General features: G+C 42.8%; 1 protein-coding gene across 1 annotated transcript in view; it reads right to left on the bottom strand.

The window, feature by feature from the left end:
* Positions 1 to 1,351: 1,351 nt before the first annotated feature.
* Positions 1,352 to 15,617, bottom strand: part of fndc5b (fibronectin type III domain containing 5b) — a 37,486-nt gene continuing 23,220 nt past the window's right edge. Inside the window, exons 4-6 of the mRNA XM_061741081.1 lie at positions 11,172 to 11,261; positions 3,846 to 4,036; positions 1,352 to 2,841 (exon numbers count right to left, since the gene is read on the bottom strand). Coding sequence (XP_061597065.1) covers positions 3,897 to 4,036; positions 11,172 to 11,261 — 230 coding nt within the window. The 3' untranslated portion in view covers positions 1,352 to 2,841; positions 3,846 to 3,896. The remainder of the gene's footprint in view (positions 2,842 to 3,845; positions 4,037 to 11,171; positions 11,262 to 15,617) is intronic.

The following is a 15,617-nucleotide window of genomic DNA, read 5'->3' as shown; positions in this document are numbered from 1 at the left end:
TCTGTCTGACGTTTTTGACTGAACTCAGCTGGTTGTTGGGGGCACAACTTAATTGAACGGGAAGCCCAAAAAAAGATAATGAAGCCTTATCTTTAGCTAAGCAATTCTGACAAAGCTTTCGCTCCTTCGTGTAAAAGCCCCGATGAAGTGGCAACTGAATAAGTGGCGGGCTTTTAGGCACTCAAGGTTTTCCAAGAGTGCTTAATGGTGCAAGAAATACAGAAATACAGATTTTTCCCCTTTAAATGGACAGTCATTCTTGCGTTTAAGAACTGGGGTGTTGTCTTTAGATATTTTTCCCCCGAAAAAAGAGAGTGGAACCACTAATCTGCTCCCCAGTCTGCTTATCGAGCTTGTTTGTCCCACATCTGTTCCTGACGTAGACCTTCAAAACTGCCAAATGTGTCCAGCTTTTACAAATGATCTCCATCTTTATCACACAGCTGCGCACTGCAGTTTTTAAAGGAATATTCAGGAATATACGGTGCATTTATATGGGGACTGTTTTCAGGGGAGGAATAATCCTTGTTTTACGAAGCAGTGGGTTTTTACAGCAGCGGGATGCTTTGGGAATAGCTCTGGCTGTATGATAGTCCCCACGTTTGTCGTAACACGGCAACGCGTCGCTCTGTGTAGCCATGAGGCTCACTGCTGTTTTAATAATAGCTTTTATGCGGTAATGCTCGGAGGGCTAGGCAACAGTAATTTGACATACAATGGTATGAAAAAGTGCACGAACCCCCTGGAATTAATCGGTTTTAGGCGGCAATGAGGACATTTTCTGTGACTCTGGATCAGACCTGTACAATGTTCAGGGGGGATTCTGTTGGGTATCTGCTGTGAATGGCTTTCTTGGTTAAGGCAGATTTTCTTGTTGTTAAGTGTTTGGATTTACTTCCGTGCTCAGGGTCATTGTCCTGCTGCGTCAGCTGAACAGGACACTTCCCTCAATGACGAGAAGTGTGGTAGTGAAGCTAATTATGATGCTTTCTCCACCACACTCCACCATCGGGATGATGCTTCGATGTCGCTAAGCTGTGCCCTTCTTGCGCCGTACATACATCCAAATATATCATTCTGACTATTCTTCCTGAGTAATTAAATTTTTACTTCATTTTCTCAGTAGTGCTGCAGATTCCCACGGAGCTTTTTGGCAAACTCCAGGTTTGCATGAGTCCTATGAACAATGTTTGCTAGTTCCTGTGATGCCTTCAGGCCTTGACCTGTTTCTCGCGGGTTCTTCTATACGTCAGTGAGGATTCTGCGCCGTGTAACTTAGGAGACATCCTTGCTGGGTGCCCACTTCTACAAGTGCAGCCACAGTACTACACTGTCTTAATTTATATGCATGTATAACGGATGGACGCCAAAACAGAGGTTACTTTGCATAAGACTACTTTCAGCGAGGCCTCAATAACAGCAAACTTAAAATATTCAAGTGTCTTTTATTAGTCAAGATAGCTCTAAACCTCCACCCATGTCATTCATTGGATTCGAGCTCTGCAAACTACATACTCAACTACTTTCTCCTCCAACGCGGTCAATCTTTAATGGGCGTGTTCAATAAAGACATAACCTTTTTTTCTTTATCTTTTAAATGCATTATTGGCTTCCACGCACTGTGTGTGTGACCAGTTACTTCAAAGGGATTCACGCCGTTTTTCTTCCCACCTTGGCTTGACCATACTTGTTGAGAGGATATATTTCTGGTTTCAGTGTTTTTATAGCTTTTTTTTCTCAACAGAAACAGTTAATAATCCTTTCCTGTCGGCCTTCAGCCAAACAACAAATGGAGGCCAGCCAAATTCTGCCTGCTGTATACAGTATGCTGCACCGAGAAAGATGCTCCACATTCCCTGTGCATCCTGTCCCAGAGCAATAATGGAGTATAATACGCTGTGAAAAACACAGTGGGCCAATGGGATCCTAAATCTTGCCGTGCCATTCTTTCAAAAGCTGGTTCTCATGATTATGGTTACCGTTGAGATGTGAACGCTGGAAGTTTGGATGACACTGCTGGTCAGTCTGCACGGAGCCTACCTGCGACCAATTATCATCACCCCCACAAGCTATGGGTGGCTTTAGAGCAGCACGCCCGGTTTTATCCCTGAACTGATAAGAGTTTAACATTAAAATCAGGCAAGAGAAAACCAGAAGCATTGTTTAACGTGAGACAAAGAGAGAGAGAGAGAACAGCAGAAGACAAAAGTCATTGTGCAATACAATCACAGGAGGAGGAGCACCAAACAACAATGTGCTTATAGAGACACCGGCACAGAGAGACGGGGGGGGGGGGGGTGAGCTGCTACACAGAGGGCTGTAATAAAGAAAGAGCAAAGTAATGAGGATGAACCAGTAGAAAAGGAGAAAGTCCTGGTTTAAAACAGAGCTCCGCTTGTTTTGTTGTGTGGTGAGCAACTCCTGGACCAGCTAGTTTCGCGTGGCTGCCCAAGTTCCCGCCGTCTCTGGTCAGCCATCCAGATGTGGAGTTGACATTCATGTTGCAAGATCAACTCCTGGGATTTCATGCCACAAGGAAGCATAAATAAACTGCATGAATCAAGCCATTCCCATCGAGAAGAAACTGATGGGCAGCCGTTTTATGTCTCGTCTCTACAGTGTCTGTTAAGAAGGCTACATTCCAGTTTTGGTTGAAATAAAAAGAGAACGCAGTTTCATCATCTGCCATTTCCTGTTGGACTGTTTCGTAGCCTTTGATTTTACAAGTTCAGGGTTGTCCACGCTGTGTTTGCAGTTGTCCAATGTGTTGAGGATTTCTCTAACGGTTCATCTCTTCACCAGTATTTTTTTCAGTGGATGGCTTTCTGTTGGTCTCAGGCTCTGAAAGAAACACAGTTAATGTACAGGTAGGTGAAAGAAAGACGAGGGGACGTTACGGCCATGAGCTAGGGCCCAATTAAGGGGCTGCGTTTGACCGTGATGCAGTCTGTCCCATTTCAAAGACTCCTCTGTAAATCTCAGGAAGGTTGATCCTTCATGGCCGAGCTTATTCCAAGATGTCACTTACCTGGCGGACACGCCCGATGTGCAGCGTTCCTCTCTTCACCGCAGATAAAGCATCTGCATTTCCTCTAATAAACTCTCTTACAAAAAAACAGATGTGATGAGAGTTTATGGCTGTACTTAAGAGCCAGATGAGAAACGTGTCAGAAGGACAAACCGCCTTTTTTTACAGAAAAACTGGGCTCAGTGTTGTTGGCCTTCTGGGACCATGTACTTCGAAGACGGCAGCCCCTGAATGTGGGCGTAGCTATGGCAGCACTGGTTTTGTCTGATTTCCTCTCCCGGTTTCCTACTGACCGCTCGCTGAGCAACTGTTGCCACATCTGTCAAGCGTTACATCATAATACTTAAAAATGCACTTGAAAGGTGTATACATTACAATACAGTCAAGCAGCTAAAGCTACAAGCAAAATCTTCTCATTCTCACCAGCTGATGAAACGTGCAGGACTTGAAAATATGGTCAAGTCTATTGTTGGTAAATTAAATATGTCAAAAATAACGTCTCAAATATAACACGGCATCTCCACTTTGGCTAGTAACTGTACTGTATGTGCTAATATTTCCATGTCATGCAGCAGAAACCAAAAACCCAAAATGCTCTTCATCTTTTTACACTAATTACACATGCAGGCCAAATAATGATAAAAAACGACAAGCTTCCCTCTGACTATCCAAAATTCAGCTGAGAAACCCACCCAGGCTTTATACGCCTGATTCCTTATGCGGTCAGTTTGTTCGAAACCGTAAATAGAATTAAGGTCAAAAAAATTAAAATAAAACAATAACTGGGTATGGGTAGATGGTAGAGAGAATGTCTCACCTGTCCTGAGGTCTTAGGTTAGTTATTGCAGAAGGCGATGCAGGGTTGTTCTTAGACGTTGCTGCGCAGTAGCCCCCCCTGTGGGTGTTCAGGAGTACTGCACTCTGAGGAGTTCTTGGCTTTGTCCTTGTTGTTGTTGGGCTCATTGTCTTTGATGATGTCATACTGGCGGCAAAACAAGGCGATCACTCCTGAAAGATGGAACAACGCTGACATTAAAAAAGCTACGACTTGAACGTGGCAAAGCCGGTGGAGATGGTGGTGGACTTCAGGAGGAACAAGCTCCCTGCCCCCTCCTGTCAGCATCTGTGGGACAGATGTGGATTTAGTGGACTCCTACAAGTACCTGGGTGTAACACTAGACCAGGGGTCGGCAACCCAAAATGTTGAAAGAGCCATATTGGACCAAAAACACAAAAAACAAATATGTCTGGAGGCGCACAAAATGAAAAGTTTTGTATAAGCCTTAGAATGAAGGCAAATGGCGAAAGGCGGAATGCAGAGAAAAAAGTAGAAATGTCGAGAAAAAAGTCAAAATTTTGAGAAAAAAGTCAAAATGTCAAGGAAAAAGTCAAAATGTCGAGGAAATAGTCAAAATTTCGAGAAAAAAGTCGAAATTTCAAAAAAAAAGTTGAAATGTCGAGAAAAAAGTCGAAATGTCAAGATTAATGTTGAAGTACAATCTCGAGAAAAAAGACGAAATGTTGAGAAAAAAGTCGAAATGTTAAGAAAAAGTAAACATTTTGAGGAAAAAAGTCGAAATGTCAAGAAAATAGTCAAAATTTTGAGAAAAAAGTCGAAATTTCGAGAGAAACAAGTCGAAATGTCAAGAAAAAAGTCGAAATGTCGAGAAAAAAGTAGAAATGTTAAGAAAAAAGTCAAAATTTTGAGGAAAAAAGTCAAAATGTCGAAAAAAAAGTCGAAATGTCGAGATTAAAAAGGAAAGGAAAAAGGAAGAAAAAAGAGGAAAAAAAGAAGGAAAAGAAAAAAAAGAAGAAAAAAGAAAAAAAAAAGAAAAAAAGAGGAAAAAGAAGGAAAAAAAAAAGTCAAACATTTTTGAAAAAGCTCCAGGGAGCCACTAGGGCGGCGCTAAAGAGCCGCATGCAGCTCTAGAGCCGCGGGTTGCCGACCCCTGCACTAGACAATAAACTAGACTGGTGTACCAACACAGAGGCCGTCTACAAGAAGGGTCTGAGCTGTTTTACTTCCTGAGGAGGTTCTTTCATGTCTGCTACAAGATGCTGCAGATGTTCTCTCAGTCTGTTGTGGCGAGCACCATCTTCTTTGCTGCGGCGTTCTCTGGGGGATCAAGGCAAAGGACGCCAACACACTGAACAAACTCATCAGTAGGGCAGAGTCTGTTGTTGTCTCTAAGTTTCTCCCCGTGGAGGAGAGGATGCTGGTAACACTGCTCCCCATCATGGACAAGCCCTCTCATCCCCTCCACAAAACACTGGAGAAGCTGAAGAGCAGCTTCAGCAACAGACTCATCCATCCTCGCTGCTCTGAGGAACGATGCAGGAAATCCTTCCTACCTACTGCAATTAAACTATACTCTCCAACTCATCCACCTGTCAGAGCCACGATCACACACCGGGACTGAATCTGCCAGTCACCTTGCACTCTGACTCTTGCCAAGGCAGCGTAGCTATTTATTTATCTTGTGTTTTTCAAGTGTCCTTTCTTTTCTACCTCAGGTTTTTTTTCTATTGCATGGATGGATGTATGGATGGATGGATGTATGGATGGATGGATGGATGGATTGATGGATGTATGGATGGATGGATGTATGGATGGATGTATGGATGGATGGATGTATGGATGGATGGATGGATTGATGGATGGATGGATGGATGGATGGATGGATGGATGGATGGATGGATGGATGGATGGATGGATGGATGGATGGATGGATGGATGGATGGATGGATGGATGGATGGATGGATTCCTCCTTGAATCAGTCTCACCAAGTACAAAATGTATACACCAAAACCAAGCAACTACAGTGTGACTCTCGTTCTAACTTCCTTATTCATGTGTCTAAATGAATTGTATTGATTTGACACAGAAACATGCTTCTAGTCAATTTCAGCCGCAGGACGGTAGATGTTTTCTTCTAATGGGTCGATAAATATGAACAGATGAACGGTGTGAAATGAGCAGATGGGATTTGGGTTGAGCCTTGCGGAGCCTGTCTCATGTCACGAAGATTAAAAACACTGCGGAGGAGTTATAGATGAGAGAGCAGATAGACGGCAAGCTCAGAGGAATGAGAGATGGAATAATTCACGACGGTGCAGGGGCATGTGACAGGATGAATCCAGGCGCCAGTGGGCTTCAGCATTTCTGCTTATGTCAGCCTCTGCTTATCTTATCATCGCAATAACAAAGTGCAAGATGGGATATCTCCCTGTGACATTCACCAGCATGCCCCACAGCCCCAATTAAAAGCTGGGAAAGACAATCCATTCACTTTAAGGTTTTTGTCACCTTCCTGGCCGGCTTAGTTTTTCACTCTTTTCCCACATGGCTCTTTCATTAAATCTCTTTGAATCCCCCTCTATTTCTTTTTCATGGTCCTCCCACTGGTGATTTTCAAGGAAGAGCAACTGTTGGTGTCTCTCTGTACTGTATCTACCATATACAGTATTTGGGCCATAGTTGTATCTCATTAAACCTAGTGAAGTAGGTTAGGAAGGAATATTTATAGCTGCTCGTATCTGCAAAACTGTGCTGGCAAGCATTATACGGAACCTTATGCCATAAAGTGTACACTTTTTTTAACTTTTATTTTCAAAAGGTCAAAACAGCGGAGTAGTTATGAAAGGCTTGTTATTCATTGGTCAAAATACCACAGATACACAGTAGAAAAAGCCCCATTTTTAACCATGTCATTTATGCTGTGTGCTCTGTTCATAGCAGCTGGTTTTATGGGGTGGAGTCAGCCACTCAACTCCACCCACCTCTTCTGCAGGATGTCCTTCTTAAATTGATGTTCCACTTCAAAGGTACAAAAATCGCAGCATTTTATGAGCTGGGTAGAAATAGAAAAGGAAAGGTGGATAATTTTACTCTAATCTGGGTTTGTGATGGCACAGCACACTGCAAATATGAATCACTAACTAAATTGGATTTTTTCAGGTGCCAGGGTTGCGTTAAGAACAGGCAAATACCAAAATAAAGGCTTTCAACGTCCAATCTAAATGACTTAGTTCCACTGTGATTGTTACAGACTGAAGGACTGAACCATAAATGGGTCACTTTATTAACCGGCAACGCTACGCTTGAGTATACTTATGGTGGATGTTGGTCTCCGTATTTCAGATCAAAGTTCCAAGCAAAATGTTTCCATAAAACATGCCAAAGTCAATGTTAATGTCAAAGAATATTTGGGTACAAAGTCTTCCATGCAACCTCGGCAAAACCAATTAACGGATCAAGTTCATAAAGTCATTTGATGTACTGAGAATGTCATGGTTCGGTTTAGTTAGGACCCAAGTGCAGGAGAGCAGGAGCCAGGAGTTGCAACAAAAAAGGATTTATTCCACCAAAAACCAAGAACTAAAAGCGCTGCTTAGCAGGATCTAAAAAGGCAGACCAAAAACCAGAACTTAAACAGGATCAAACTTGACATGCCACATGGAGGGAGGAAACAGTACGATCCGACAGGGGACAAAGGAATGACAAGACAAGATATACTGAGGGGATAACGAGACATGACGAGACACAGGTGCAGACACAATCAGGGCAGATGGGACACAGGCGGGGCAAGACAGAAACTGAAGGCTGGGGGGAATGTCAACCTTGACAGAGAAGACTGTTTCACCCCTTTCCTCTGTCTATCCACCTGTCTATCCATCCATCCATCCATCCATCCCCTTCTTGCCGACCACCTCCTCCAGCACATCTGGGGAGATACTGAGATGCTCCCAAGTCATTCAAGAGACAGTTTGTCCTGGGTTTTCCCTGGACCTCCACCCAGTTGGACACCCTAACCACAGTTAGCCTAAGTGAAGGCAGAACAATAAAGTGACCAGTGAATAAGGAGCCTTCCCTTTTGACTGAGCTCTCTTCACCTCAACAGACCAGTACAGAGTCTACATTACTGCAACACTCATCTGTTCAAATCCTGCTTCTTTCCCCACTCATGGACTCCACTTGAGGCAGCAGGTCACCTTAAACCTGGAAAGTGTATTCCACCCCTTCTGACTGAGAATCATGTACTGTATGTCTCTTCAAAGTCGCCTATGCTGGAAGTGGAGCCAGTCAGAGCTGGAGATTAGAGCCTGTTGACCATAACAGGATCACATCATCCACAAAAGGAAGAGATAAAGAGCATCAACCCTCTCTGTCCTCTGGCTGTGAACAGAACTGGTGGCAAACGGCAGCGCTACTCTAGCTCCCAGCTGGAACAAATCTGACTTACTAGAGGCAACAAGAACCAAACACTTGCTCTATTTGCATAGGAGATGAATGACCCATAGAAACGGGCTATGTGGGTGGTGGATGGGCAATTTTTTGATTTTTGGTCTAAAACGATAAAGAATTGCATTTATTTCCTAATTCCCATCGGGGTGATATACCAGAGGGCAAAATTAGACTGAAACAATATTTAGAATGTCAGAAAGTGTTGAATCTGCTTGACGACTTGACATTGCGACTAAACTGAGAGCACATCCTTGATGGAGAATGGATGTCAGTTTGTCAAATAACTGACAGAAAATCAATAGCTGAACCATCATCTTAAAAGTCAGTTTATGTTTTAAACTCATTAGAGAAGCCCAACATTCAATTATTACTTAAACTTAGTATTTTAGCTTTTAAATAATTCGAGGAAAAAAGAATGAAAAGACATTTGACCAGAATTAATCAGCGTTGTAATGATACTGGTTTGTATTATTGACTCCAGTATTTTCTGCAGTATTTCTTTCTTGTCTTTGCTGGAGTCGCTTTGCTGCTTCAGGCCATCATTTTTATATTGTTCACACCTCTCCGTTCAAACAACTTGCTCCTCTTACGAGCAAAGTGTCAGGAAATCAGTACTATTGTGCAGGAGAAGCATTAAATGAAATGCTCCCTTTTATGTGAATGTCAAAGAGCCTGAAAAGAAAAGCATCACTTAACAAAGAGAAATCATACGCTCTGAGCAGAGTTTTAAGTTTTGCCAAATCATCACCACAAACCAGAAGTTTGAAGCGACACTGGAAAGTGCTGCCATACATTAAAAACTGCTCATGAATGAATCACACACAGTAAAGTTGCTGCTACTGTGAGCATATGCCTTCAGCTTGTTCAGGTACCAGGAAAAGCCTTTTTGAAAAGAAGCATTTTGAGATGAGATTTTGAGTTAGAAAGAGACTGTATTATCATGAATGTCTTTGTGGGAGAAAGTACCAGAGTTGAGGGACAGGGAAGTTCATTAACAATAAAGGTTAATATGTCCTTTAAAAGGTGAAATGATGTATGCAGCTGAATTTCAACCTCAATTCAAAATTGCCATTTTCTTTCTTCTTTATCAGTAAAATAATCCTTTCTTGACCCAGACATTCCACCAAATTTTAGACCAATTTCCAGCTGTCTGTTTATATCTAAAACTTCGGAAAATGTAGTTGCAAGCGAGTTATGTGAGCACCTGTATATAAATTATCTATTTGAACTTCACAGGATTAAAGTTGAGCTTTCCCCATTTGTTTGGTGTGTTTACCTATATTGTATCATACTTTATGTTTTGCTGAAACGGTTTGAATGATCTCTGTCAGCCAGAATCAATTTTTATGAACAGGTTGAGCATCTGTGAGCAGTGCTCTGAGTCGAACATTAAAAGTTAAGGTGAGTACTATTGTGGAGTATACAAACCCAAAACACATTAGTTGTCCATCTAAGGATTATGTGGCGTTAAGGATGATGCTCAGGCGTTTAAACTGGTGTGGAAAACATAAAGGGGTTGTCAAAAGTCAAGTTGAGGGAGAGAAGATTTAGGCCTCATAAAGGGAATCGCTGTTTTAGCACTATTTAGTTTGAGAGTTAGTTACATTAATAACAGGATTTGAACTGACTGTGGCCTGAAGGATGTAATCTGATCTAGGTCAGAGGGGTGCCAATTATTTCTAAACGGAAGCCAGTCTGCCAAGAAGAATATTATGTAAGACGCTGCTAAATGTGAACACTGATCAAGATGAGTCAATGGCTCAAAGTCAGCATTCCTCAGTTTGGATCAGTGATGTTGCTGTTACTGTGGAAGGGTCCTGCCTCCAAACCACACTGGCAGAAAAAAACCTTCCTGGGGTCTGCAGCGGGATTGTCAAGGACGAGAGTTGAATTTGCTGTTTGAAGTGATGGAGAGACAAAAGCAGAATTCTGGGAGGAAAGTATGACACATTAGAAGAGCAAAACTTTTAACAAATGAGCTGGTAAAAGGCCCATCTGGCAGGCAGGAGCTGTAGATTTTTGAATGAGGCTCGAGGCACCAAAGACAGTTGGAAGTCTCAAAGATGAAGAAGCAGATCAAAATAGAGGAATGTGAATTATGGGGCAAGTCGGCAGTGGATATTTTATGCATTGAAAAAGTGAAGGGATCGAAACGGGAGGTGAAAAACTCCATAAAAGGTTTTTTGCCTGAGCAAAGCAAGTTTGCATGAACTATTTAGCAGTTTTAGCAGAGTGTAATGTCTCTTTCTGCTGGTGAATGTAGTCATCATATATATCCTTTGAATGAATATGTAATGGTATAGAGAAATCCCAAACACTGGATTCAGGATTTAGTTAGGATGATCCCATGCTCTTGATCTGTCCTTTTCAAAGATCTACCTCTCAAGGAGAAGATGCATCCTGTCAAGCACTGCCCAGGGTTTTCTACAACATGCAAACTCCGAACATTTTTGATTGACGTTTCTGTCATAATTGTGGTTCTGTGTCCATGATGCTGTCTTTTTGGTCCAATGAGTTGTATTCTATGGCTTCCTCTTGAAACAATCGCTCACTTTTTTTGTAAAATTGAGCTGGGAACTTACGCTTGAGAAAGAGTGACAAGCTTTCTATACAACAAGCAGTAGGATGCGTTTTAAACAATGTGTAGGGGGGAACTGTGATTCATATTGTTACTCTGCTTGAATGGATCGCCATATATTTTGTTGCATTCTGCAAAAGTGCACACTCAAATCATGCTATAACCACTGCAGGGAACAAAACTCTCATCTCAAATAGATGAGGCACCAGCCAGTGTTTGTCCGTTAATAGGAACTTGGTCAAAGAGTTTATTTGGTCCAAAGAGAGGCTTCCTGTGAAGTATGCTGTGATAAATGTGCAATACTGAGGAGGAATATTACCTGCCCACATGACGAGCACCACAACAATGATGATGAGTTCTCCGGCCCTCAGCTGGGCAGCCGCTCCATACTCCTCCATCATCACCTCGTCTAGAGGGAGAGAAAACGCACATAAACACAAACGCAGAGTCAACAAAGTGCTGCCAAAGACACTGAAACTCATTGGCCTGGGGTGTGAGTGTGAAACTGCCATCACCTTGAAAACCTGCAAGGAAAGATAAGAGAGTCCAACGGGGGGACATGAGGGTGGAGAGGTTGGCTGATGTAAATTCTCCACTCGGGTTTGCGTTATTAAAGTTAAGTGAGAGCAGAGGTCGGCGGAGACGGGGAGAGCCAGTTCTGGACCCAATCACTCACTGGGCTTCTCCTGCTGACAGCACTTTGGCAGATGCAGCATTAAACCACTCACTGTCTTGAAGGACTGTACACAGTCTTAACTAAAGCCTCCCGCTCTCTGACGCCTGCAAAAGGCTTTGTGCTACTCTCCACAACCCCCTGGAGAAGATGTCTTGCTTATCCAGCCAGGGTATGTCTCCCTTGCTTTGCATATTATCCATCTAAAAAGGAATAAAGAGATCACTGTCACTGCTTCGTCTGTGATTGCATCTTGCACCTTCTCTCACAAGAAGTGCCGACCTCATTCTGACCAAAGAAAGTCGATCTTAAGTGTTTACCGCTATACTGTGTATACAGCTTCATTGCTAATATTTATGTAATTGTTTATTTATGCAGTCGCCAAACAAAACAAGTTGTTATTAGTGTTGTTATAGTTATTATAATAACTATAATATAATATAATGTAGGTGTCAAATTAGCTTTCTTTCTTCCATCCCCACGCCCCAGCGTCCTGAACCTTTATCAGGATGAGACACGTTTGGATGGATGGATGGATGGATGGATGGATGGGTTTCCCTTCTTAGTGGGAAGTTTCTGAGAAATGACAAAGGCAGGAAGAACACTTTATGGCAGTACCCTCAGAAAAATACCACTGATGTACCTTTAACCACTAACTTCAAAAACTATATACATGCTTTTTTTTTTTTTTACAAGCAACTGTGACAGACAATTGTTGAATGGCTTACAGCCATTTATGCAATGGTTATGTGCAAAAACAAAAATCATCATCTGATTGTATCGTGTTTAGTATGAAGCAGATTTACCCTCAGATGAACAAATACAGATACTTTTTTTTCTGTGCCATTATTAAATTAACAAAACTGAAGCCAAAAAGGGAGAGAAAAAATATATAATCCGTGAATACTATGCACCGCTATGACTCAACCACTGTACATCCACTCTCAGCAGCAATTAGGGGAAACAGTTGTTTCCTGGGTTCCTCAGTCTCTCAGTGTTGAGAGGGAATGTTGGTCCATTCCTCGTTGAACAGCTTCAATATGGACAACCGGAGAACCACAAAACATTACAATAGGGAACAAGGAGAACAAGGAGGTTAGCAGACGTGAGCATTTCCGGTTTCACCTTAGAAAATTCAAGAGAAGACGACTTGAATACCAGTTTACCAATAGTATTAGATAATCAAAGAGAGAGTTAGAGGACATTATGCGGCGAATGGGATTATATACTTGTGGGAGAAAAGACAAGAGTTGGTGGAATTTCTTGCAGCTGCAGAGCGGAGCTATGAAGCCCTGGAAGATGAAGTCTTACCGCATACATACGGTAACCTGGTTCCTGAATGTTTTTAGCTTGCTTGACAGACACAAATACATCTGGAATGCCCATCTGCTGCATTTGATTGCGATTCATGTGAAACCCACACCGATTCAATGGAGAACAGGTCTTCCCGCTGACTTTTGTTGGGCCACCGCCCACTCACACATGAATTCATGTGTGATTAGGAACTCACGGTGTGATTATGGATTCATGGGGTGATTATGAATTTATATGAACTCATATGAAATGTGTGATTATGTAAGGGACCACGCTCTGATTGGATACGACCCCAAATTGCCGGAGGGGCCGCATTGACTTCCTGGACCCCACTATAAAAGAACAAGGCCCCGCTCTCTCGGGCTCTCTCTCTTCTCTGCCTTTTCCTCTCCCCTACAGGTCTCGGCTGCCTCGAAGCGACCAGCCAAGGACCGACCTTTCTCCAGGATCGTGACCGAAGGAGCGTCCGTTTTGCAGCGCTGCACGAGTGACCCACGAGGTTCCGAGCACCAGAAAGCCGAACCAGGGACCCTGCATTGCCTCGACGTGAATGCCTTCGGACCGACCCAAAGCTGAAGGAGGCCAAGCTGCTGTGCCCAGCTGTTATCCCCTCATCCGCAGCACGGATAACAGGAGGGAGTGGGAGCCGCTTTATCAGGATCACCTGCCGAGCGTAACCACCTAGCTGTTCACCAAGGAACGCTGACCGGCCAGACCAAACCACCTTTTTTCTTCAACTACAAAGATCCACGTAAGAGGCTGTTTTGCGTCTGGGCAGAGAAAACAACTGTGTTTATTAGCTTAAGTGTTTTTGTTTATCTTCTTGTTTGTCTACTGCTGCATCCAAATTGCTGGATCGTGATGACATGTTCCTCCACAACAGAAAACAAAGCCCTTCCTCATATCCCAATCGAATGACCAGAGCGCACGTGTGAAGTTTAGTTTCACAGTGGTGCATTTCAGTGTGGGAAAGATCAGAAGGTCTTGGGCTTCTGGTAGCGAGAATTTTTTTAAGTGTGTCTGTTTATTTTATTTGTCTTCTCTATTTCTCTTTTCCTCTCCTACTAATCCCCACACACAGATACCGACTCTTATCTCGGTCATAAATTCCCGAGCTATTCTGAGCTACCGACACACACCACCACACACACACACACACACACACACACACACACACACACACACACACACACACACACACACACACACACACACACACACACACACACACACACACACACACACACACACACACACACACATGATCGGAAGGTTTGCATTATATGATTTTGTGGCAGGGTGGAGGAGCAGACACTCAGCCGAGTGGGTACAGGTGTGCCCAATCAACCTCTCCACCCTGCCTGCCTTCATAAGGAGCAGCACTCCAGAGAGAAGGTTGGGAGAAGGTTGTGCTTGTTCACGTGTGGCGTGTGAGAGAATAAAGAGTTCCTGCACTAAACCCTATGTCCTCTGTCCTGTCGGTCGGCCCCAGTGGCAACGAGCTTGCTACAGATTTCTTGTCCCTGTTAATGTAGTGAGCCATCAGAATTTATCTGAAGTGTTGTTTTACCATCTGCTTGACACTGGTGTAAATAAATTCTGATTAAAAGAAGTCGTCCTTGTTTATTTTGCGCACGTTTGCCGCTAATGTCGGTTGCCGGAGCCTGTGTTCGGATTCCATCCTTCAAGAATTATTCTGTAGAATAATTAATCTTGAGACTTTTGCTGTAGTTATCATTTTCCTGATAACGATCAGGTGGTGCCCCATCTTGATTAAGTTATTTTGATAATTCAATTTGATAAATAATCTACCTTATTAATTATTAATAATTGTTGAAGGACAATTATTAATAACTCTCTTGATAACTGAAACAGCATCTCATGTGGCACAACACTTTGCTCACCTATTGTGGTCAGATTCAGCTCCATTGCAATCTTCCAGGCCTTTATAGCTCCACTTTGCAGCCACAACACAATCCACAAACTTTTTTTTCTTTGAACAAGTATATAATCCCATTTGCGGTCCAAGTTCCCCAAACACTCTCCTTGACTTTTCTGAAGGCCATGTCGATCATTAAACTTGTATTCATCTCTTTTTCCTCTCTTCAGTTTCTGAGTTTGAAGACCGGAAACTCCCAGGTCTGCAAAGCTCCTGTGCCCTCGTGGACTTTGATTAGACCATTCTCAAATCTTGGTTCTTTCCTTCTCAGCTACCTTGATGCATTCTGATGTTGCCCCCCCCCCCCCCCCCCCCCCAGAAATCTTATAGTTTGTAGTTGAGATGCAATTTTGTGAACCACATTTGACCATTTTCGGTTAAAAACAGACCTTTAAATCAATCCAGACTGAGATTTGCATGTCAACACTTTTTCAGGAGAAGATCTAAATCCATGTTATACTTTCGTAAATGCATATGATGCAGCCGTTCAGGCCCACTGGACATGCGCATGTGAGTGAAAAAAGGCTGGAAACTTTGCTGTAAATAGCCTTTGTTGCAGATTGCTCTTAGAATGGCTTTCCTCGTGCACACATAGATTTATGAAGTATAGACTTTGGCTGCATGGCAGCTAATACCAAAGAAAATCAAGATAATTGGTTGATTCTCTTGCTGTTGCTTGTTTGTCCTCATTAAACTGCAAAAATTGTGTTGACAAACTTGAACAGGGTCTCCTGTTCTGAGGAGTATGAACGTGAGATATAACCTTAACATACGTTTTATTATCTAAAATTAAAACATTAACGTGAGATTTTCCAGCTGGCACCTCCTTACTCGGGGCT

The sequence above is a fragment of the Cololabis saira genome, chromosome 15, assembly GCF_033807715.1.
Source record: "Cololabis saira isolate AMF1-May2022 chromosome 15, fColSai1.1, whole genome shotgun sequence".
NCBI classification, from domain to species: domain Eukaryota; kingdom Metazoa; phylum Chordata; class Actinopteri; order Beloniformes; family Belonidae; genus Cololabis; species Cololabis saira.
The sequence above is the reverse complement of the archived record's forward strand: the minus strand, read 5'-3'. Positions and strand labels throughout refer to the sequence as shown.